This window comes from Entelurus aequoreus, linkage group LG18 (assembly GCF_033978785.1).
Source record: "Entelurus aequoreus isolate RoL-2023_Sb linkage group LG18, RoL_Eaeq_v1.1, whole genome shotgun sequence".
NCBI classification, from domain to species: Eukaryota; Metazoa; Chordata; class Actinopteri; order Syngnathiformes; family Syngnathidae; genus Entelurus; species Entelurus aequoreus.
The window spans coordinates 13,331,323-13,356,322 of record NC_084748.1 but is presented as its reverse complement, the minus strand read 5'-3'; the positions used below and the strand labels follow the sequence as shown (position 1 = coordinate 13,356,322).

Sequence of the window (25,000 nt, the reverse complement as noted above, 5' to 3'; positions counted from 1 at the left end):
TGCTAAACGCCAGCTAACAACTAACACGTTACTCAGCAACTATCAAGAGTGCTAATCGCTAGCTGACAACTAACACTTTACTCGTTAGCTTGCTACTAAAATGTTGATTGCTAGCTGAAAACTAGCGTGCTAATGACCAGCTAGTACCTAGAGTGTTGATTGCTAACTGACAACTAGAACGCTTATTGCTAGTTGACAACTAATGCGCTAATTGGCAGCTGGCAACTAGTGCGGTGATTGCTAGATGGCAACTAAAATGCTAATTGCCAGCTAACCACTAACACATTACTCGTTAGCTGGCAACTGGAATGCTAATTGCTAGCTCAGAACTAGCATGCTAATCACCAGCTAGCACTTAGACTGTTAATTGCTAGCTGACAACTTGAATGCCAATAGATAGCTGACAACTAGCGCGCCAATCACTAGCTGGCAACCAACACGGCAATCGCTAGCAGACAACTAGCACGGCAATTGCTAGCTGACAATTAATGCGCTAATCACCAGCTGGAGACTTGTGCGCTGATTGCTACCTGGCAACAGAAACGCTAACCGCTAGCTGACAACAGGCATGCTAAACGCCAGCTAACAACTAACACGTTACTCAGCAACTATCAAGAGTGCTAATCGCTAGCTGACAACTAACACCTTACTCGTTAGCTTGCTACTAAAATGTTGATTGCTAGCTGAAAACTAGCGTGCTAATGACCAGCTAGTACCTAGAGTGTTGATTGCTAACTGACAACTAGAACGCTTATTTCTAGTTGACAACTAATGCGCTAATTGGCAGCTGGCAACTAGTGCGGTGATTGCTAGATGGCAACTAAAATGCTAATTGCTAGCTAACCACTAACACATTACTCGTTAGGTGGCAATCAACAGGAGTGCTAATCGCTGGCTGACAACTAACACATTACTCGTTAGCTGGCAACTGGAATGCTAATTGCTAGCTCAGAACTAGCATGCTAATCACCAGCTAGCACTTAGACTGTTAATTGCTAGCTGACAACTTGAATGCCAATAGATAGCTGACAACTAGCGCGCCAATCACTAGCTGGCAACTAACACGGCAATCGCTAGCAGACAACTAGTGCGGCAATTGCTAGCTGACAATGAATGCGCTAATCACCAGCTGGAGACTTGTGCGCTGATTGCTACCTGGCAACAGAAACGCTAACCGCTGGCTGACAACAGACATGCTAAACGCCAGCTAACAACTAACACGTTACTCAGCAACTATCAAGAGTGCTAATCGCTAGCTGACAACTAACACTTTACTCGTTAGCTTGCTACTAAAATGTTGATTGCTACCTGAAAACTAGCATGCTAATGACCAGCTAGTACCTAGAGTGTTGATTGCTAACTGACAACTAGAACGCTTATTGCTAGTTGACAACTAATGCGCTAATTGGCAGCTGGCAACTAGTGCGGTGATTGCTAGATGGCAACTAAAATGCTAATTGCCAGCTAACCACTAACACATTACTCGTTAGGTGGCAATCAACAAGAGTGCTAATAGCTGGCTGACAACTAACACATTACTCGTTAGCTGGCAACTGGAATGCTAATTGCTAGCTCAGAACTAGCATGCTAATCACCAGCTAGCACTTAGACTGTTAATTGCTAGCTGACAACTTGAATGCCAATAGATAGCTGACAACTAGCGCGCCAATCACTAGCTGGCAACTAACACGGCAATCGCTAGCAGACAACTAGCGCGGCAATTGCTAGCTGACAATTAATGCGCTAATCACCAGCTGGAGACTTGTGCGCTGATTGCTACCTGGCAACAGAAACGCTAACCGCTGGCTGACAACAGACATGCTAAACGCCAGCTAACAACTAACACGTTACTCAGCAACTATCAAGAGTGCTAATCGCTAGCTGACAACTAACACTTTACTCGTTAGCTTGCTACTAAAATGTTGATTGCTAGCTGAAAACAAGCGTGCTAATGACCAGCTAGTACCTAGAGTGTTGATTGCTAACTGACAACTAGAACGCTTATTGCTAGTTGACAACTAATGCGCTAATTGGCAGCTGGCAACTAGTGCGGTGATTGCTAGATGGCAACTAAAATGCTAATTGCCAGCTAACCACTAACACATTACTCGTTAGGTGGCAATCAACAGGAGTGCTAATCGCTGGCTGACAACTAACACATTACTCGTTAGCTGGCAACTGGAATGCTAATTGCTAGCTCAGAACTAGCATGCTAATCACCAGCTAGCACTTAGACTGTTAATTGCTAGCTGACAACTTGAATGCCAATAGATAGCTGACAACTAGCGCGCCAATCACTAGCTGGCAACCAACACGGCAATCGCTAGCAGACAACTAGCGCGGCAATTGCTAGCTGACAATTAATGCGCTAATCACCAGCTGGAGACTTGTGCGCTGATTGCTACCTGGCAACAGAAACGCTAACCGCTGGCTGACAACAGGCATGCTAAACGCCAGCTAACAACTAACACGTTACTCAGCAACTATCAAGAGTGCTAATCGCTAGCTGACAACTAACACTTTACTCGTTAGCTTGCTACTAAAATGTTGATTGCTAGCTGAAAACTAGCGTGCTAATGACCAGCTAGTACCTAGAGTGTTGATTGCTAACTGACAACTAGAACGCTTATTGCTAGTTGACAACTAATGCGCTAATTGGCAGCTGGCAACTAGTGCGGTGATTGCTAGATGGCAACTAAAATGCTAATTGCCAGCTAACCACTAACACATTACTCGTTAGGTGGCAATCAACAGGAGTGCTAATCGCTGGCTGACAACTAACACATTACTCGTTAGCTGGCAACTGGAATGCTAATTGCTAGCTCAGAACTAGCATGCTAATCACCAGCTAGCACTTAGACTGTTAATTGCTAGCTGACAACTTGAATGCCAATAGATAGCTGACAACTAGCGCGCCAATCACTAGCTGGCAATCGCTAGCAGACAACTAGCACGGCAATTGCTAGCTGACAATTAATGCGCTAATCACCAGCTGGAGACTTGTGCGCTGATTGCTACCTGGCAACAGAAACGCTAACCGCTAGCTGACAACAGGCATGCTAAACGCCAGCTAACAACTAACACGTTACTCAGCAACTATCAAGAGTGCTAATCGCTAGCTGACAACTAACACCTTACTCGTTAGCTTGCTACTAAAATGTTGATTGCTAGCTGAAAACTAGCGTGCTAATGACCAGCTAGTACCTAGAGTGTTGATTGCTAACTGACAACTAGAACGCTTATTTCTAGTTGACAACTAATGCGCTAATTGGCAGCTGGCAACTAGTACGGTGATTGCTAGATGGCAACTAAAATGCTAATTGCCAGCTAACCACTAACACATTACTCGTTAGGTGGCAATCAACAGGAGTGCTAATCGCTGGCTGACAACTAACACATTACTCGTTAGCTGGCAACTGGAATGCTAATTGCTAGCTCAGAACTAGCATGCTAATCACCAGCTAGCACTTAGACTGTTAATTGCTAGCTGACAACTTGAATGCCAATAGATAGCTGACAACTAGCGCGCCAATCACTAGCTGGCAACCAACACGGCAATCGCTAGCAGACAACTAGCGCGGCAATTGCTAGCTGACAATTAATGCGCTAATCACCAGCTGGAGACTTGTGCGCTGATTGCTACCTGGCAACAGAAACGCTAACCGCTAGCTGACAACAGGCATGCTAAACGCCAGCTAACAACTAACACGTTACTCAGCAACTATCAAGAGTGCTAATCGCTAGCTGACAACTAACACCTTACTCGTTAGCTTGCTACTAAAATGTTGATTGCTAGCTGAAAACTAGCGTGCTAATGACCAGCTAGTACCTAGAGTGTTGATTGCTAACTGACAACTAGAACGCTTATTGCTAGTTGACTACTAATGCGCTAATTGGCAGCTGGCAACTAGTGCGGTGATTGCTAGATGGCAACTAAAATGCTAATTGCCAGCTAACCACTAACACATTACTCGTTAGGTGGCAATCAACAGGAGTGCTAATCGCTGGCTGACAACTAACACATTACTCGTTAGCTGGCAACTGGAATGCTAATTGCTAGCTCAGAACTAGCATGCTAATCACCAGCTAGCACTTAGACTGTTAATTGCTAGCTGACAACTTGAATGCCAATAGATAGCTGACAACTAGCGCGCCAATCACTAGCTGGCAACCAACACGGCAATCGCTAGCAGACAACTAGCGCGGCAATTGCTAGCTGACAATTAATGCGCTAATCACCAGCTGGAGACTTGTGCGCTGATTGCTACCTGGCAACAGAAACGCTAACCGCTAGCTGACAACAGGCATGCTAAACGCCAGCTAACAACTAACACGTTACTCAGCAACTATCAAGAGTGCTAATCGCTAGCTGACAACTAACACCTTACTCGTTAGCTTGCTACTAAAATGTTGATTGCTAGCTGAAAACTAGCGTGCTAATGACCAGCTAGTACCTAGAGTGTTGATTGCTAACTGACAACTAGAACGCTTATTGCTAGTTGACTACTAATGCGCTAATTGGCAGCTGGCAACTAGTGCGGTGATTGCTAGATGGCAACTAGAATGCTAATTGCCAGCTAACCACTAATACATTACTCGTTAGGTGGCAATCAACAGGAGTGCTAATCGCTGGCTGACAACTAACACATTACTCGTTAGCTGGCAACTGGAATGCTAATTGCTAGCTCAGAACTAGCATGCTAATCACCAGCTAGCACTTAGACTGTTAATTGCTAGCTGACAACTTGAATGCCAATAGATAGCTGACAACTAGCGCGCCAATCACTAGCTGGCAACCAACACGGCAATCGCTAGCAGACAACTAGCACGGCAATTGCTAGCTGACAATTAATGCGCTAATCACTAGCTGGAGACTTGTGCGCTGATTGCTACCTGGCAACAGAAACGCTAACCGCTAGCTGACAACAGGCATGCTAAACGCCAGCTAACAACTAACACGTTACTCAGCAACTATCAAGAGTGCTAATCGCTAGCTGACAACTAACACTTTACTCGTTAGCTTGCTACTAAAATGTTGATTGCTAGCTGAAAACTAGCGTGCTAATGACCAGCTAGTACCTAGAGTGTTGATTGCTAACTGACAACTAGAACGCTTATTGCTAGTTGACAACTAATGCGCTAATTGGCAGCTGGCAACTAGTGCGGTGATTGCTAGATGGCAACTAAAATGCTAATTGCCAGCTAACCACTAACACATTACTCGTTAGCTGGCAACTGGAATGCTAATTGCTAGCTCAGAACTAGCATGCTAATCACCAGCTAGCACTTAGACTGTTAATTGCTAGCTGACAACTTGAATGCCAATAGATAGCTGACAACTAGCGCGCCAATCACTAGCTGGCAACCAACACGGCAATCGCTAGCAGACAACTAGCACGGCAATTGCTAGCTGACAATTAATGCGCTAATCACCAGCTGGAGACTTGTGCGCTGATTGCTACCTGGCAACAGAAACGCTAACCGCTAGCTGACAACAGGCATGCTAAACGCCAGCTAACAACTAACACGTTACTCAGCAACTATCAAGAGTGCTAATCGCTAGCTGACAACTAACACCTTACTCGTTAGCTTGCTACTAAAATGTTGATTGCTAGCTGAAAACTAGCGTGCTAATGACCAGCTAGTACCTAGAGTGTTGATTGCTAACTGACAACTAGAACGCTTATTTCTAGTTGACAACTAATGCGCTAATTGGCAGCTGGCAACTAGTGCGGTGATTGCTAGATGGCAACTAAAATGCTAATTGCTAGCTAACCACTAACACATTACTCGTTAGGTGGCAATCAACAGGAGTGCTAATCGCTGGCTGACAACTAACACATTACTCGTTAGCTGGCAACTGGAATGCTAATTGCTAGCTCAGAACTAGCATGCTAATCACCAGCTAGCACTTAGACTGTTAATTGCTAGCTGACAACTTGAATGCCAATAGATAGCTGACAACTAGCGCGCCAATCACTAGCTGGCAACTAACACGGCAATCGCTAGCAGACAACTAGTGCGGCAATTGCTAGCTGACAATGAATGCGCTAATCACCAGCTGGAGACTTGTGCGCTGATTGCTACCTGGCAACAGAAACGCTAACCGCTGGCTGACAACAGACATGCTAAACGCCAGCTAACAACTAACACGTTACTCAGCAACTATCAAGAGTGCTAATCGCTAGCTGACAACTAACACTTTACTCGTTAGCTTGCTACTAAAATGTTGATTGCTACCTGAAAACTAGCATGCTAATGACCAGCTAGTACCTAGAGTGTTGATTGCTAACTGACAACTAGAACGCTTATTGCTAGTTGACAACTAATGCGCTAATTGGCAGCTGGCAACTAGTGCGGTGATTGCTAGATGGCAACTAAAATGCTAATTGCCAGCTAACCACTAACACATTACTCGTTAGGTGGCAATCAACAAGAGTGCTAATAGCTGGCTGACAACTAACACATTACTCGTTAGCTGGCAACTGGAATGCTAATTGCTAGCTCAGAACTAGCATGCTAATCACCAGCTAGCACTTAGACTGTTAATTGCTAGCTGACAACTTGAATGCCAATAGATAGCTGACAACTAGCGCGCCAATCACTAGCTGGCAACTAACACGGCAATCGCTAGCAGACAACTAGCGCGGCAATTGCTAGCTGACAATTAATGCGCTAATCACCAGCTGGAGACTTGTGCGCTGATTGCTACCTGGCAACAGAAACGCTAACCGCTGGCTGACAACAGACATGCTAAACGCCAGCTAACAACTAACACGTTACTCAGCAACTATCAAGAGTGCTAATCGCTAGCTGACAACTAACACTTTACTCGTTAGCTTGCTACTAAAATGTTGATTGCTAGCTGAAAACAAGCGTGCTAATGACCAGCTAGTACCTAGAGTGTTGATTGCTAACTGACAACTAGAACGCTTATTGCTAGTTGACAACTAATGCGCTAATTGGCAGCTGGCAACTAGTGCGGTGATTGCTAGATGGCAACTAAAATGCTAATTGCCAGCTAACCACTAACACATTACTCGTTAGGTGGCAATCAACAGGAGTGCTAATCGCTGGCTGACAACTAACACATTACTCGTTAGCTGGCAACTGGAATGCTAATTGCTAGCTCAGAACTAGCATGCTAATCACCAGCTAGCACTTAGACTGTTAATTGCTAGCTGACAACTTGAATGCCAATAGATAGCTGACAACTAGCGCGCCAATCACTAGCTGGCAACCAACACGGCAATCGCTAGCAGACAACTAGCGCGGCAATTGCTAGCTGACAATTAATGCGCTAATCACCAGCTGGAGACTTGTGCGCTGATTGCTACCTGGCAACAGAAACGCTAACCGCTGGCTGACAACAGGCATGCTAAACGCCAGCTAACAACTAACACGTTACTCAGCAACTATCAAGAGTGCTAATCGCTAGCTGACAACTAACACTTTACTCGTTAGCTTGCTACTAAAATGTTGATTGCTAGCTGAAAACTAGCGTGCTAATGACCAGCTAGTACCTAGAGTGTTGATTGCTAACTGACAACTAGAACGCTTATTGCTAGTTGACAACTAATGCGCTAATTGGCAGCTGGCAACTAGTGCGGTGATTGCTAGATGGCAACTAAAATGCTAATTGCCAGCTAACCACTAACACATTACTCGTTAGGTGGCAATCAACAGGAGTGCTAATCGCTGGCTGACAACTAACACATTACTCGTTAGCTGGCAACTGGAATGCTAATTGCTAGCTCAGAACTAGCATGCTAATCACCAGCTAGCACTTAGACTGTTAATTGCTAGCTGACAACTTGAATGCCAATAGATAGCTGACAACTAGCGCGCCAATCACTAGCTGGCAATCGCTAGCAGACAACTAGCACGGCAATTGCTAGCTGACAATTAATGCGCTAATCACCAGCTGGAGACTTGTGCGCTGATTGCTACCTGGCAACAGAAACGCTAACCGCTAGCTGACAACAGGCATGCTAAACGCCAGCTAACAACTAACACGTTACTCAGCAACTATCAAGAGTGCTAATCGCTAGCTGACAACTAACACCTTACTCGTTAGCTTGCTACTAAAATGTTGATTGCTAGCTGAAAACTAGCGTGCTAATGACCAGCTAGTACCTAGAGTGTTGATTGCTAACTGACAACTAGAACGCTTATTTCTAGTTGACAACTAATGCGCTAATTGGCAGCTGGCAACTAGTACGGTGATTGCTAGATGGCAACTAAAATGCTAATTGCCAGCTAACCACTAACACATTACTCGTTAGGTGGCAATCAACAGGAGTGCTAATCGCTGGCTGACAACTAACACATTACTCGTTAGCTGGCAACTGGAATGCTAATTGCTAGCTCAGAACTAGCATGCTAATCACCAGCTAGCACTTAGACTGTTAATTGCTAGCTGACAACTTGAATGCCAATAGATAGCTGACAACTAGCGCGCCAATCACTAGCTGGCAACCAACACGGCAATCGCTAGCAGACAACTAGCGCGGCAATTGCTAGCTGACAATTAATGCGCTAATCACCAGCTGGAGACTTGTGCGCTGATTGCTACCTGGCAACAGAAACGCTAACCGCTAGCTGACAACAGGCATGCTAAACGCCAGCTAACAACTAACACGTTACTCAGCAACTATCAAGAGTGCTAATCGCTAGCTGACAACTAACACCTTACTCGTTAGCTTGCTACTAAAATGTTGATTGCTAGCTGAAAACTAGCGTGCTAATGACCAGCTAGTACCTAGAGTGTTGATTGCTAACTGACAACTAGAACGCTTATTGCTAGTTGACTACTAATGCGCTAATTGGCAGCTGGCAACTAGTGCGGTGATTGCTAGATGGCAACTAAAATGCTAATTGCCAGCTAACCACTAACACATTACTCGTTAGGTGGCAATCAACAGGAGTGCTAATCGCTGGCTGACAACTAACACATTACTCGTTAGCTGGCAACTGGAATGCTAATTGCTAGCTCAGAACTAGCATGCTAATCACCAGCTAGCACTTAGACTGTTAATTGCTAGCTGACAACTTGAATGCCAATAGATAGCTGACAACTAGCGCGCCAATCACTAGCTGGCAACCAACACGGCAATCGCTAGCAGACAACTAGCGCGGCAATTGCTAGCTGACAATTAATGCGCTAATCACCAGCTGGAGACTTGTGCGCTGATTGCTACCTGGCAACAGAAACGCTAACCGCTAGCTGACAACAGGCATGCTAAACGCCAGCTAACAACTAACACGTTACTCAGCAACTATCAAGAGTGCTAATCGCTAGCTGACAACTAACACCTTACTCGTTAGCTTGCTACTAAAATGTTGATTGCTAGCTGAAAACTAGCGTGCTAATGACCAGCTAGTACCTAGAGTGTTGATTGCTAACTGACAACTAGAACGCTTATTGCTAGTTGACTACTAATGCGCTAATTGGCAGCTGGCAACTAGTGCGGTGATTGCTAGATGGCAACTAAAATGCTAATTGCCAGCTAACCACTAACACATTACTCGTTAGGTGGCAATCAACAGGAGTGCTAATCGCTGGCTGACAACTAACACATTACTCGTTAGCTGGCAACTGGAATGCTAATTGCTAGCTCAGAACTAGCATGCTAATCACCAGCTAGCACTTAGACTGTTAATTGCTAGCTGACAACTTGACTGCCAATAGATAGCTGACAACTAGCGCGCCAATCACTAGCTGGCAACCAACACGGCAATCGCTAGCAGACAACTAGCACGGCAATTGCTAGCTGACAATTAATGCGCTAATCACCAGCTGGAGACTTGTGCGCTGATTGCTACCTGGCAACAGAAACGCTAACCGCTAGCTGACAACAGGCATGCTAAACACCAGCTAACAACTAACACGTTACTCAGCAACTATCAAGAGTGCTAATCGCTAGCTGACAACTAACACCTTACTCGTTAGCTTGCTACTAAAATGTTGATTGCTAGCTGAAAACTAGCGTGCTAATGACCAGCTAGTACCTAGAGTGTTGATTGCTAACTGACAACTAGAACGCTTATTGCTAGTTGACAACTAATGCGCTAATTGGCAGCTGGCAACTAGTGCGGTGATTGCTAGATGGCAACTAAAATGCTAATTGCCAGCTAACCACTAACACATTACTCGTTAGGTGGCAATCAACAGGAGTGCTAATCGCTGGCTGACAACTAACACATTACTCGTTAGCTGGCAACTGGAATGCTAATTGCTAGCTCAGAACTAGCATGCTAATCACCAGCTAGCACTTAGACTGTTAATTGCTAGCTGACAACTTGAATGCCAATAGATAGCTGACAACTAGCGCGCCAATCACTAGCTGGCAACCAACACGGCAATCGCTAGCAGACAACTAGCACGGCAATTGCTAGCTGACAATTAATGCGCTAATCACCAGCTGGAGACTTGTGCGCTGATTGCTACCTGGCAACAGAAACGCTAACCGCTAGCTGACAACAGGCATGCTAAACGCCAGCTAACAACTAACACGTTACTCAGCAACTATCAAGAGTGGTAATCGCTAGCTGACAACTAACACCTTACTCATTAGCTTGCTACTAAAATGTTGATTGCTAGCTGAAAACTAGCGTGCTAATGACCAGCTAGTACCTAGAGTGTTGATTGCTAACTGACAACTAGAACGCTTATTGCTAGTTGACAACTAATGCGCTAATTGGCAGCTGGCAACTAGTGCGGTGATTGCTAGATGGCAACTAAAATGCTAATTGCCAGCTAACCACTAACACATTACTCGTTAGGTGGCAATCAACAAGAGTGCTAATCGCTGGCTGACAACTAACACATTACTCGTTAGCTGGCAACTGGAATGCTAATTGCTAGCTCAGAACTAGCATGCTAATCACCAGCTAGCACTTAGACTGTTAATTGCTAGCTGACAACTTGAATGCCAATAGATAGCTGACAACTAGCGCGCCAATCACTAGCTGGCAACCAACACGGCAATCGCTAGCAGACAACTAGCACGGCAATTGCTAGCTGACAATTAATGCGCTAATCACCAGCTGGAGACTTGTGCGCTGATTGCTACCTGGCAACAGAAACGCTAACCGCTGGCTGACAACAGACATGCTAAACGCCAGCTAACAACTAACACGTTACTCAGCAACTATCAAGAGTGCTAATCGCTAGCTGACAACTAACACCTTACTCGTTAGCTTGCTACTAAAATGTTGATTGCTAGCTGAAAACTAGCGTGCTAATGACCAGCTAGTACCTAGAGTGTTGATTGCTAACTGACAACTAGAACGCTTATTGCTAGTTGACAACTAATGCGCTAATTGGCAGCTGGCAACTAGTGCGGTGATTGCTAGATGGCAACTAAAATGCTAATTGCCAGCTAACCACTAACATATTACTCGTTAGGTGGCAATCAACAAGAGTGCTAATCGCTGGCTGACAACTAACACATTACTCGTTAGCTGGCAACTGGAATGCTAATTGCTAGCTCAGAACTAGCATGCTAATCACCAGCTAGCACTTAGACTGTTAATTGCTAGCTGACAACTTGAATGCCAATAGATAGCTGACAACTAGCGCGCCAATCACTAGCTGGCAACTAACACGGCAATCGCTAGCAGACAACTAGCGCGGCAATTGCTAGCTGACAATTAATGCGCTAATCACCAGCTGGAGACTTGTGCGCTGATTGCTACCTGGCAACAGAAACGCTAACCGCTGGCTGACAACAGACATGCTAAACGCTAGCTAACAACTAACACGTTACTCAGCAACTATCAAGAGTGCTAATCGCTAGCTGACAACTAACACTTTACTCGTTAGCTTGCTACTAAAATGTTGATTGCTAGCTGAAAACTAGCGTGCTAATGACCAGCTAGTACCTAGAGTGTTGATTGCTAACTGACAACTAGAACGCTTATTGCTAGTTGACAACTAATGCGCTAATTGGCAGCTGGCAACTAGTGCGGTGATTGCTAGATGGCAACTAAAATGCTAATTGCCAGCTAACCACTAACACATTACTCGTTAGGTGGCAATCAACAGGAGTGCTAATCGCTGGCTGACAACTAACACATTACTCGTTAGCTGGCAACTGGAATGCTAATTGCTAGCTCAGAACTAGCATGCTAATCACCAGCTAGCACTTAGACTGTTAATTGCTAGCTGACAACTTGAATGCCAATAGATAGCTGACAACTAGCGCGCCAATCACTAGCTGGCAACCAACACGGCAATCGCTAGCAGACAACTAGCACGGCAATTGCTAGCTGACAATTAATGCGCTAATCACCAGCTGGAGACTTGTGCGCTGATTGCTACCTGGCAACAGAAACGCTAACCGCTGGCTGACAACAGACATGCTAAACGCCAGCTAACAACTAACACGTTACTCAGCAACTATCAAGAGTGCTAATCGCTAGCTGACAACTAACACTTTACTCGTTAGCTTGCTACTAAAATGTTGATTGCTAGCTGAAAACTAGCGTGCTAATGACCAGCTAGTACCTAGAGTGTTGATTGCTAACTGACAACTAGAACGCTTATTGCTAGTTGACAACTAATGCGCTAATTGGCAGCTGGCAACTAGTGCGGTGATTGCTAGATGGCAACTAAAATGCTAATTGCCAGCTAACCACTAACACATTACTCGTTAGGTGGCAATCAACAGGAGTGCTAATCGCTGGCTGACAACTAACACATTACTCGTTAGCTGGCAACTGGAATGCTAATTGCTAGCTCAGAACTAGCATGCTAATCACCAGCTAGCACTTAGACTGTTAATTGCTAGCTGACAACTTGAATGCCAATAGATAGCTGACAACTAGCGCGCCAATCACTAGCTGGCAACCAACACGGCAATCGCTAGCAGACAACTAGCACGGCAATTGCTAGCTGACAATTAATGCGCTAATCACCAGCTGGAGACTTGTGCACTGATTGCTACCTGGCAACAGAAACACTAACCGCTAGCTGACAACAGGCATGCTAAACGCCAGCTAACAACTAACACGTTACTCAGCAACTATCAAGAGTGCTAATCGCTAGCTGACAACTAACACCTTACTCGTTAGCTTGCTACTAAAATGTTGATTGCTAGCTGAAAACTAGCGTGCTAATGACCAGCTAGTACCTAGAGTGTTGATTGCTAACTGACAACTAGAACGCTTATTTCTAGTTGACAACTAATGCGCTAATTGGCAGCTGGCAACTAGTGCGGTGATTGCTAGATGGCAACTAAAATGCTAATTGCCAGCTAACCACTAACACATTACTCGTTAGGTGGCAATCAACAAGAGTGCTAATCGCTGGCTGACAACTAACACATTACTCTTTAGCTGGCAACTGGAATGCTAAATGGTAGCTCAGAACTAGCACTTAGACTGTTAATTGCTAGCTGACAACTAGCGCACTAATCCCTAGCTGGCAACTAAAACAACTAGTTGCTCATTGACAACTAATGCGCTAATCGCCAGCTGGCAAAAAGTGCGGCGATTGCTAGATGGCAACTAAAAATGCTAATTGCCAGCTAACGACTAACACATTACTCGTCAGCTGGCAATTAACAAGAGTGCTAATCGCTGGCTGACAACTAACACATTAGTGGACAATATGGTTATTCATTGATGTCACATGTTGTGTTGGCTCACTGTTCATGTGTGTTTCAATACATATATGACCTCTTTACTGTAAATACTGTAACACATGTTCCCTGCACTTTAGTCTAGAACAGGGGTCGGCAACCCAAAATGTTGAAAGAGCCATATTGGACCAAAAATACAAAAACAAATCTGTCTGGAGCCGCAACAAATTAGAAGCCATATTACATACAGATAGTGTGTCATGAGATATACATTGAATTGAGATGACTTAAAGGAAACTAAATGAGCTCAAATATACCTACAAATGAGGCATAATGATGCAATATGTACATATAGCTAGCCTAAATAGCATGTTAGCATCGATTAGCTTGCAGTCATGCAGTGACCAAATATGTTTGATTAGCACTCCACACAAGTCAATAACATCAACAAAACTCACCTTTGTGTATTCACGCACAACGTTAAAAGTGTGGTGGACAAAATGAGACAGAAAAAGAAGTGGCATAAAACACGTCCTAGAAAGTCGGAGAACGTTATACATCTAAACAAACTGAAGGTGAGTTCAAGGACCGCCAAAATCAGTAGGACAAAACGGTGCTCGCCAAATACTCGAATCAGTGAAGCATGTTTAATATAAACAGTGTGCTTTATAACAATTAGGGAGGTTTGTGTCATGTTTGTCCTCCTACGGAAACCATATTAAAACAAAAAATATTTTTTTCCCCCTCATCTTTTTCCATTTTTCATACATTTTTGAAAAAGCTTCAGAGAGCCACTAGGGCGGCGCCAAAGAGCCGCGGGTTCCCGACCCCTGGTCTAGAAAGTTCTAACGCAGACAAGAAGTTCTGCCTGACCTGCTCCCGCTGGATGATGACTTTGCTGAAGTAGAACTGCAAGGTCTCGTTGGCGTAGTTGATGCACAGCTGCTCAAAACTGTTCACCTGCAGCTCCTGCGGGGTGAAGACGGGAGACTTTGAAGGCGTGATGGTGAGCGCTGGGAAAATATGCAAAAGGCGTGACCTCGAATCCATAAATATCCAGGATGGCGATGGAGAGCGCGTGGTTGCGGGGGTACACGCGTCCGTTGATGCGCTCCGTCAGCCAGTTGAAGAGCAGCGAGTAGAGGATCTTGGCAACAGCATCTCTGGGACACACACACACTCAACATGGTTTCTATGGAAACAAGGGAACCTGGTTTCTATGGAAACAGAGGGCATCTGAAAAAAAAAAAAAAAAAGACACCCCGACAACCCCCGAGCCTTGACGTCCTTTGTCCTGGCACGCCTGCATCAAAGACTCCTCACTTTTTCTGCACTTTTTTGGGGGATCAAAACGTAGTTTTCACTGTACTTCAATGTAGTAAAAAAATACTCGATTGTACTCCAGGAAGTCATTTATCAATCAATGACAAAGTTAACTCATCTAAATTGTAGAATATTCTTCCAGATCAGTGGATCTCTAACTTCTTTTTCACCGTCAGAAACAACCGACATTAACACACAGTAGCGTAGTAGGCCTAAGTATTCATTAAAAACAGGGCAGATGTTTTATTCAACATATATATACACATATATATATATATAACAGCCTTGTTACACATTTGCACAAAAAACTGTTTTTATAGAATTTTTTTTACAGATTGATGGATAATTTGCTTGGAAATCGTAGATTTTAAAGTCAAGATGCTATTTCAGTGTTTATTTTTGATAACCAACAATAAAACGCTTGGTACATCAGATCATATTTTAGTGTAGAACAAACGCAGTTGCATGTGAGGGGAAGTGAATTATATTTATATAGCGGATTAACACATCATTTTATGTGACCTGCCACATCATTTTATGTGACACACCACATCATTTTATGTGACACACCACTTAATCTTATGTGACCTGCCACACCATTTTATGTGACCCACCACACAATCTCATGTGACCCACCACTTCATGTTACATGACCCGCCACTCCATTTTATGTGACCCACCACATCATTTTATGTGACCTGCCACTTCATTTTATGTGACCCACCACATCATTTTATGTGACCCGCCACGTCATTTTATGTGACACACCACATCATTTTATGTGACACACCACTTAATCTTATGTGACCTGCCACATCATTTTATGTGACCCACCACACAATCTTATGTGACCCACCACTTCATGTTACATGACCCGCCACTCCATTTTATGTGACCCACCACATCATTTTATGTGACCTGCCACTTCATTTTATGTGACCCACCACTTCATGTTACATGACCAGCCACTCCATTTTATGTGACACACCACATCATTTTATGTGACACACCACTTAATCTTATGTGACCTGCCACATCATTTTATGTGACCCACCACACAATCTTATGTGACCCACCACTTCATGTTACATGACCCGCCACTCCATTTTATGTGACCCACCACATCATTTTATGTGACCCGCTACTTCATTTTATGTGACCCGCCATTTCATTTTATGTGACCCACCCTAATTTTATGTGACCTGCCAGATCATTTTATGTGACCCACCCTAATTTTATGTGACCCGCCACTTCATTTTATGTGACCCACCCTAATTTTATGTGACCCGTCACATAATTTTATGTGACACACCACTTCATGTTACATGACCAGCCACTCCATTTTATGTGACCCGCCATTTCATTTCATGTGACCCACCCTAATTTTATGTCACCCACCCTAATTTTATGTGCCCCACCATTTCATTTTATGTGACCCACCCTAATTTTATGTGACCTGCCACATCATTTTATGTGACCCACCACATCATTTTATGTGACCCGTCATTTCATTTTATGTGACCCGCCATTTCATTTTATGTGACCCGCCATTTCATTTCATGTGACCCACCCTAATTTTATGTGACCTGCCACATCATTTTATGTGACCCGTCACATCATTTTACGTGACCCGCCACATAATTTTATGTGACCCACTACATCATTTTATGTGACCCACCACTTCATGTTACATGACCCGCCACTCCATTTTATGTGACCCACCACATCATTTTATGTGACCTGCCACTTCATTTTATGTGACCCACCACATCATTTTATGTGACCCGCCATTTCATTTTATGAGACCCACCCTAATTTTATGTGACCTGCCAGATCATTTTATGTGACCCACCCTAATTTTATGTGACCCACCACTTCATTTTATGTGACCCACCCTAATTTTATGTGACCCGTCACATCATTTTACGTGACCCGCCACATAATTTTATGTGACCCACCACTTCATGTTACATGACCAGCCACTCCATTTTATGTGACACACCACATCATTTTATGTGACACACCACTTAATCTTATGTGACCTGCCACATCATTTTATGTGACCCACCACACAATCTTATGTGACCCACCACTTCATGTTACATGACCCGCCACTCCATTTTATGTGACCCACCACATCATTTTATGTGACACACCACTTAATCTTATGTGACCTGCCACTCCATTTTATGTGACCCACCACACAATCTTATGTGACCCACCACTTCATGTTACATGACCCGCCACTCCATTTTATGTGACCCACCACATCATTTTATGTGACCTGCCACTTCATTTTATGTGACCCACCACATCATTTTATGTGACCCGCCACATCATTTTATGTGACACACCACATCATTTTATGTGACACACCACTTAATCTTATGTGACCTGCCACATAATTTTATGTGACCCACCACACAATCTTATGTGACCCACCACTTCATGTTACATGACCCGCCACTCCATATTATGTGACCCACCACATCATTTTATGTGACCTGCTTCTTCATTTTATGTGACCCACCACTCCATTTTATGTGACCCGCTACTTCATTTTATGTGACCTGCCACATCATTTTATGTGACCCACCCTAATTTTATGTGACCTGCCACATCATTTTATGTGACCTGCCACATCATTTTATGTGACACACCCTAATTTTATGTGACCTGCCACATCATTTTATGTGACCCACCCTAATTTTATGTGACCTGCCACATCATTTTATGTGACACACCCTAATTTTATGTGACCTGCCACATCATTTTATGTGACACACCCTAATTTTATGTGACCTGCCACATCATTTTATGTGACCCACCCTAATTTTATGTGACCTGCCACATCATTTTATGTGACCCACCCTAATTTTTGTTTGACCTGCCACTTCATTTTATGTGACACATCCTAATTTTATGTGACCCACCCTAATTTTATGTGACCTGCCACATCATTTTATGTGACACACCCTAATTTTATGTGACCTGCCACATCATTTTATGTGACACACCCTAATTTTATGTGACCTGCCACATCATTTTATGTGACCCACCCTAATTTTATGTGACCTGCCACATCATTTTATGTGACCCACCCTAATTTTTGTTTGACCTGCCACTTCATTTTATGTGACCCACCCTAATTTTATGTGACCTGCCACATCATTTTATGTGACCCACCCTAATTTTATGTGACCCACCCTAATTTTATGTGACCTGCCACATCATTTTATGTGACCCACCCTAATTTTATGTGACCTGCCACTTCATTTTATGTGACCCACCCTAATTTTATGTGACCTGCCACTCATTTTATGTGACCCACCCTAATTCTATGTGACCTGCCAGATCATTTTATGTGACCCACCCTAATTTTATGTGACCTGCCACATCATTTTATGTGACCCACCCTAATTTTATGTGACCCGTCACATCATTTTACGTGACCCGCCACATAATTTTATGTGACACACCACTTCATGTTACATGACCAGCCACTCCTTTTATGTGATCCGCCACTGCATTTTATGTGACCCACCCTAATTTTATGTGACCCGCCATTTCATTTCATGTGACCCACCCTAATTTTATGTGACCCACCCTAATTTTATGTGCCCCGCCACTTCATTTTAGGTGACCTGCCACATCATTTTATGTGACCCACCACATCATTTTATGTGACCCGCCATTTCATTTTATGTGACCCGCCACTTCATTTTATGTGACCCACCCTAATTTTATGTGACCTGCCACATCATTTTATGTGACACACCACATCATTTTATGTGACACACCACTTAATCTTATGTGACCTGCCACTCCATTTTATGTGACCCACCACATAATCTTATGTGACCCACCACTTCATGTTACATGACCCGCCACTCCATTTTATGTGACCCACCACATCATTTTATGTGACCTGCTTCTTCATTTTATGTGACCTACCACATCATTTTATGTGACCCGCTACTTCATTTTATGTGACCTGCCACATCATTTTATGTGACCTGCTACTCCATTTTATGTGACCTGCCACATCATTTCATGTGACCTGCTACTCCATTTTATGTGACCCACCACATCATTTTATGTGACCTGCTACTTCATTTTATGTGACCTGCTACTTCATTTTATGTGACCTGCCACATCATTTTATGTGACCTGCTACTCCATTTTATGTGACCCACCACATCATTTTATGTGACCTGCCACATCATTTTATGTGACCTGCTACTCCATTTTATGTGACCCACCACATCATTTTATGTGACCTGCTACTTCATTTTATGTGACCTACCACATCATTTTATGTGACCCGCTACTTCATTTTATGTGACCTGCCACATCATTTTATGTGACCTGCCACATCATTTCATGTGACCCACCCTAATTTTATGTGACCTGCCAGATCATTTTATGTGACCCACCCTAATTTTATGTGACCCGCCACTTCATTTTATGTGACCCACCCTAATTTTATGTGACCCGTCACATCATTTTACGTGACCCGCCACATAATTTTACGTGACACACCACTTCATGTTACATGACCAGCCACTCCATTTTATGTGACCCGCCACTGCATTTTATGTGACCCACCCTAATTTTATGTGACCCGCCATTTCATTTCATGTGACCCACCCTAATTTTATGCGACCCACCCTTATTTTATGTGCCCCGCCACTTCATTTTATGTGATCCACCCTAATTTTAGGTGACCTGCCACATCATTTTATGTGACCCACCACATCATTTTATGTGACCCGCCATTTCATTTTATGTGACCCACCCTAATTTTATGTGACCTGCCACATCATTTTATGTGACACACCACATCATTTTCATGTGACACACCACTTAATCTTATGTGACCTGCCACTCCATTTTATGTGACCCACCACATAATCTTATGTGACCCACCACTTCATGTTACATGACCCGCCACTCCATTTTATGTGACCCACCACATCATTTTATGTGACCCGCTACTTCATTTTATGTGACCCGCCATTTCATTTTATGTGACCCACCCTAATTTTATGTGACCTGCCACATCATTTTATGTGACCCACCCTAATTTTATGTGACCCGCCACTTCATTTTATGTGACCCACTCTAATTTTATGTGACCCGCCATTTCATTTCATGTGACCCACCCTAATTTTATGTGACCCACCCTAATTTTATGTGCCCCACCACTTCATTTTATGTGACCCACCCTAATTTTATGTGACCCGCCACATCATTTTATGTGACCTGCCACATCATTTTATGTGACCTGCTACTCCATTTTATGTGACCCACCACATCATTTTATGTGACCTGCTACTTCATTTTATGTGTCCTACCACTCCATTTTATGTGACCCGCTACTTCATTTTATGTGACCCGCCACATCATTTTATGTGACCCGCCATTTCATTTTATGTGACCCACCCTAATTTTATGTGACCTGCCAGATCATTTTATGTGACCCACCCTAATTTTATGTGACCCGCCACTTCATTTTATGTGACCCACCCTAATTTTATGTGACCCGTCACATCATTTTACGTGATCCGCCACATAATTTTATGTGACACACCACTTCATGTTACATGACCAGCCACTCCATTTTATGTGACCCGCCACTGCATTTTATGTGACCCACCCGAATTTTATGTGACCCGCCATTTCATTTCATGTGACCCACCCTAATTTTATGTGACCCACCCTTATTTTATGTGCCCCGCCACTTCATTTTATGTGATCCACCCTAATTTTAGGTGACCTGCCACATCATTTTATGTGACCCACCACATCATTTTATGTGACCCGCCATTTCATTTTATGTGACCCACCCTAATTTTATGTGACCTGCCACATCATTTTATGTGACACACCACATCATTTTCATGTGACACACCACTTAATCTTATGTGACCTGCCACTCCATTTTATGTGACCCACCACATAATCTTATGTGACCCACCACTTCATGTTACATGACCCGCCACTCCATTTTATGTGACCCACCACATGATTTTATGTGACCCGCTACTTCATTTTATGTGACCCGCCATTTCATTTTATGTGACCCACCCTAATTTTATGTGACCTGCCACATCATTTTATGTGACCCACCCTAATTTTATGTGACCCGCCACTTCATTTTATGTGACCCACCCTAATTTTATGTGACCCGCCATTTCATTTCATGTGACCCACCCTAATTTTATGTGACCCACCCTAATTTTATGTGCCCCACCACTTCATTTTATGTGACCCACCCTAATTTTATGTGACCCGCCACATCATTTTATGTGACCCACCACATCATTTTATGTGACCCGTCATTTCATTTTATGTGACCCGCCATTTCATTTTATGTGACCCGCCATTTCATTTCATGTGACCCACCCTAATTTTATGTGACCTGCCACATCAATTTTTTATGTGACCCGTCACATCATTTTACGTGACCCGCCACATAATTTTATGTGACACACCACTTAATCTTATGTGACCCGCCACATAATTTTATGTGACCCACTACATCATTTTATGTGACCCACTACTTCATGTTACATGACCCGCCACTCCATTTTATGTGACCCACCACATCATTTTATGTGACCTGCTTCTTCATTTTATGTGACCTACCACATCATTTTATGTGACCCGCTACTTCATTTTATGTGACCTGCCACATCATTTTATGTGACCTGCTACTCCATTTTATGTGACCCACCACATCATTTTATGTGACCTGCTACTTCATTTTATGTGACCTACCACATCATTTTATGTGACCCGCTACTTCATTTTATGTGACCTGCCACATCATTTTATGTGACCCGCCATTTCATTTTATGTGACCCACCCTAATTTTATGTGACCTGCCAGATCATTTTATGTGACCCACCCTAATTTTATGTGACCCGCCACTTCATTTTATGTGACCCACCCTAATTTTATGTGACCCGCCACATCATTTTATGTGACCCACCACTTCATGTTACATGACCAGCCACTCCATTTTATGTGACACACCACTTAATCTTATGTGACCTGCCACATCATTTTATGTGACCCACCACACAATCTTATGTGACCCACCACTTCATGTTACATGACCCGCCACTCCATTTTATGTGACCCACCACATCATTTTATGTGACCTGCCACTTCATTTTATGTGACCCACCACATCATTTTATGTGACCCGCCACGTCATTTTATGTGACACACCACATCATTTTATGTGACACACCACTTAATCTTATGTGACCTGCCACGTCATTTTATGTGACCCACCACACAATCTTATGTGACCCACCACTTCATGTTAAATGACCCGCCACTCCATTTTATGTGACCCACCACATCATTTTATGTGACCTGCCACTTCATTTTATGTGACCCACCACATCATTTTATGTGACCAGCTACTTCATTTTATGTGACCTGCCACTTCATTTTATGTGACCCGCCATTTCATTTTATGTGACCCACCCTAATTTTAGGTGACCTGCCAGATCATTTTATGTGACCCACCCTAATTTAATGTGACCCGCCACTTCATTTTATGTGACACACCCTAATTTTATGTGACCCGTCACATCATTTTACGTGACCCGCCACATAATTGTATGTGACCCACCACTTCATGTTACATGACCAGCCACTCCATTGTATGTGACCCGCCACTGCATTTTATGTGACCCACCCTAATTTTATGTGACCCACCATTTCATTTCATGTGACCCACCCTAATTTTATGTGCCCCGCCACTTCATTTTATGTGACCTGCCACTTCATTTTATGTGACCCACCCTAATTTTATGTGACCTGCCACTTCATTTTATGTGACCCACCACATCATTTTATGTGACCCGCCATTTCATTTTATGTGACCCGCCATTTCATTTCATGTGACCCACCCTAATTTTATGTGACCTGCCACATCATTTTATGTGACCCGTCACATCATTTTACGTGACCCGCCACATAATTTTATGTGACACACCACTTAATCTTATGTGAACCGCCACATAATTTTATGTGACCCACTACATCATTTTATCTGACCCGCCACTTCCTGTTACATGACCCGCCACTCCATTTTATGCGACCATTTTTAAAGAATGCTCTGAACTTTAGAAAGAAATGAAATATATTGTAAGGACTGACCTGGCATCCACAGCATTGTCTACTGTGAGCGGAGTGTAGATCTTTTCCCTGACTGTGTCCTGAGTGGAGTCAAGGACACACCAAACAAAGACATTGTGCATTATTCATTATTATTAGAAGTGTGTCGTCAGTGTGTAGCGCTCACCATCATTTTGAAGGTGACACACTTTTGCAGGCCTTCAGGGGACACCTGCAGCAGCTCGGCCACCACCCGAATCTCCTGGGCGCTCACCACCGACGCCGCCTCCTGGCCTTCGGCCTGCAGGGGGCGCACATGTTATCTCTCAGCATCTCCAAGTGGGTGCGTGTCCGCGCGATGTTCCGGACCTTGGCCTGGAGTGGCTGGAAGTAGACGTTACCAAGATGGAGGATGGAGGACAAAAGTCTGTAAATGCCCTTTTGCTCCTCGGGGGTGAAGCGCAGGATGTCCATGGCATTCAGCAGTCGTCTGAAGTCCTCCGCGTCGTCCTTCTCCTCGATCGTACAGTCTCCTCCCTGCGTTTATCCAGCAGCCTTTGTTTGTTACTTTGAAGAAATCATGTCTCAATGTGTGTTTGAAGGTGTGGTTTACCTACAATTGTTCAAGGACATGACATTGTTGCACTCTATGATTCTTATCCTTGCAAATACACACATTGTATCTCATTTACCTTCCGGAAAAAAAGCTACCGGGAAAGAGACGACACACACGCACCTAGTTAACTTTCAGTTTCGATCAAAGTAGGTGGACGGCTCAGTTTGCTCTCCGAGCGTTGGTATTGCTATTGTTTGTATGCACTCCTTTTTTGTACATCACCATAAAATTCGAAATTACACCCATTTAAAGGCCTACTGAAAGCCACTACTACCGACCACGCAGTCTGATAGTTTATACATCAATGATGAAATCTTAACATTATAACACATGCCAATACGGCCGGGTTAACTTATAAAGTGCAATTTAAAATTTCCCGCTAAACTTCCGGTTCGAAACGCCTCTGAGGATGACGTATGCGCGTGACGGCAATCATTGAAACGGAAGTATTCGGACACCATTGAAGCCAATACGAAATAGCTCTGTTTTCATGTCATTATTCCACAGTATTCTGGACATCTGTGTTGGTGAATCTGTTGCAATTATGTTCATTGCATTATGGAGAAAGAAGCTGAGCAAGCATGAAGAAAGTTGTCGGTGCGAAGCGTCTATTTTGCGAGGGAAGTCAGCAGCAACACGTACACAGCCGGCGCTTCTTTGTTTACATTCCCGAAAGATGCAGTCAAGATCGAAGAACTCGGACAACAGAGACTCTTACCAGGAGGACTTTGATTTGGATACACAGTTGCAATACCGTGAGTACACAGCTGCGCTTCCAAACATTTGATCGCTTGCTATAACTAGCTCGAGCTAGTAGCTAGGAGCTAGCATTAGGATTAATTTGTGGCATATTAAATATAAGCCTGGTTGTGTTGTGGCTAATAGAGTATATATATGTCTTGTGTTTATTTACTGTTGTAGTCATTCCCAGCTGAATATCAGGTCCCACCCGCGCGCTTCCAAACATTTGATTGCTTGCCCGTACGTGCGTGTCATGTACGTAACTTTGATTAAATATATAAGCTTTATGAACCTTGGGTTAGGTGAACGGTTCTTTGGGCTGAGTGAGTGTGTGTGTTGTGCAGGTGTTTGAATTGTATTGGCGGGTTTTATGGACGGGATCCCGTCCATATTACCCGCTCGAGCTATAACTAGCTCAAGCTAGTAGCTAGTAGCTAGGAGCTAGCATAACAAACACCTAGGTGTTTTTATGCGGGATTAATTTGTGGCATATTAAATATAAGCCTGGTTGTGTTGTGGCTAATAGAGTATATATATGTCTTGTGTTTATTTACTGTTGTAGTCATTTCCAGCTGAACATCAGGTCACCCCCGGC

The 25,000-nt window shown here is 43.6% G+C and overlaps 1 protein-coding gene across 1 annotated transcript in view; it reads right to left on the bottom strand.

Moving 5' to 3' along the window:
• The window catches only part of LOC133633820 (unconventional myosin-XV-like), a 138,815-nt gene that overhangs the window by 93,202 nt on the left and 20,613 nt on the right, over window positions 1-25,000 (bottom strand). The window contains exons 16-20 of the mRNA XM_062026542.1: window positions 23,418-23,585; window positions 23,236-23,349; window positions 23,091-23,149; window positions 14,626-14,749; window positions 14,460-14,555 (exon numbers count right to left, since the gene is read on the bottom strand). Of these exons, the coding sequence (XP_061882526.1) occupies window positions 14,460-14,555; window positions 14,626-14,749; window positions 23,091-23,149; window positions 23,236-23,349; window positions 23,418-23,585 (561 nt within the window). The remainder of the gene's footprint in view (window positions 1-14,459; window positions 14,556-14,625; window positions 14,750-23,090; window positions 23,150-23,235; window positions 23,350-23,417; window positions 23,586-25,000) is intronic.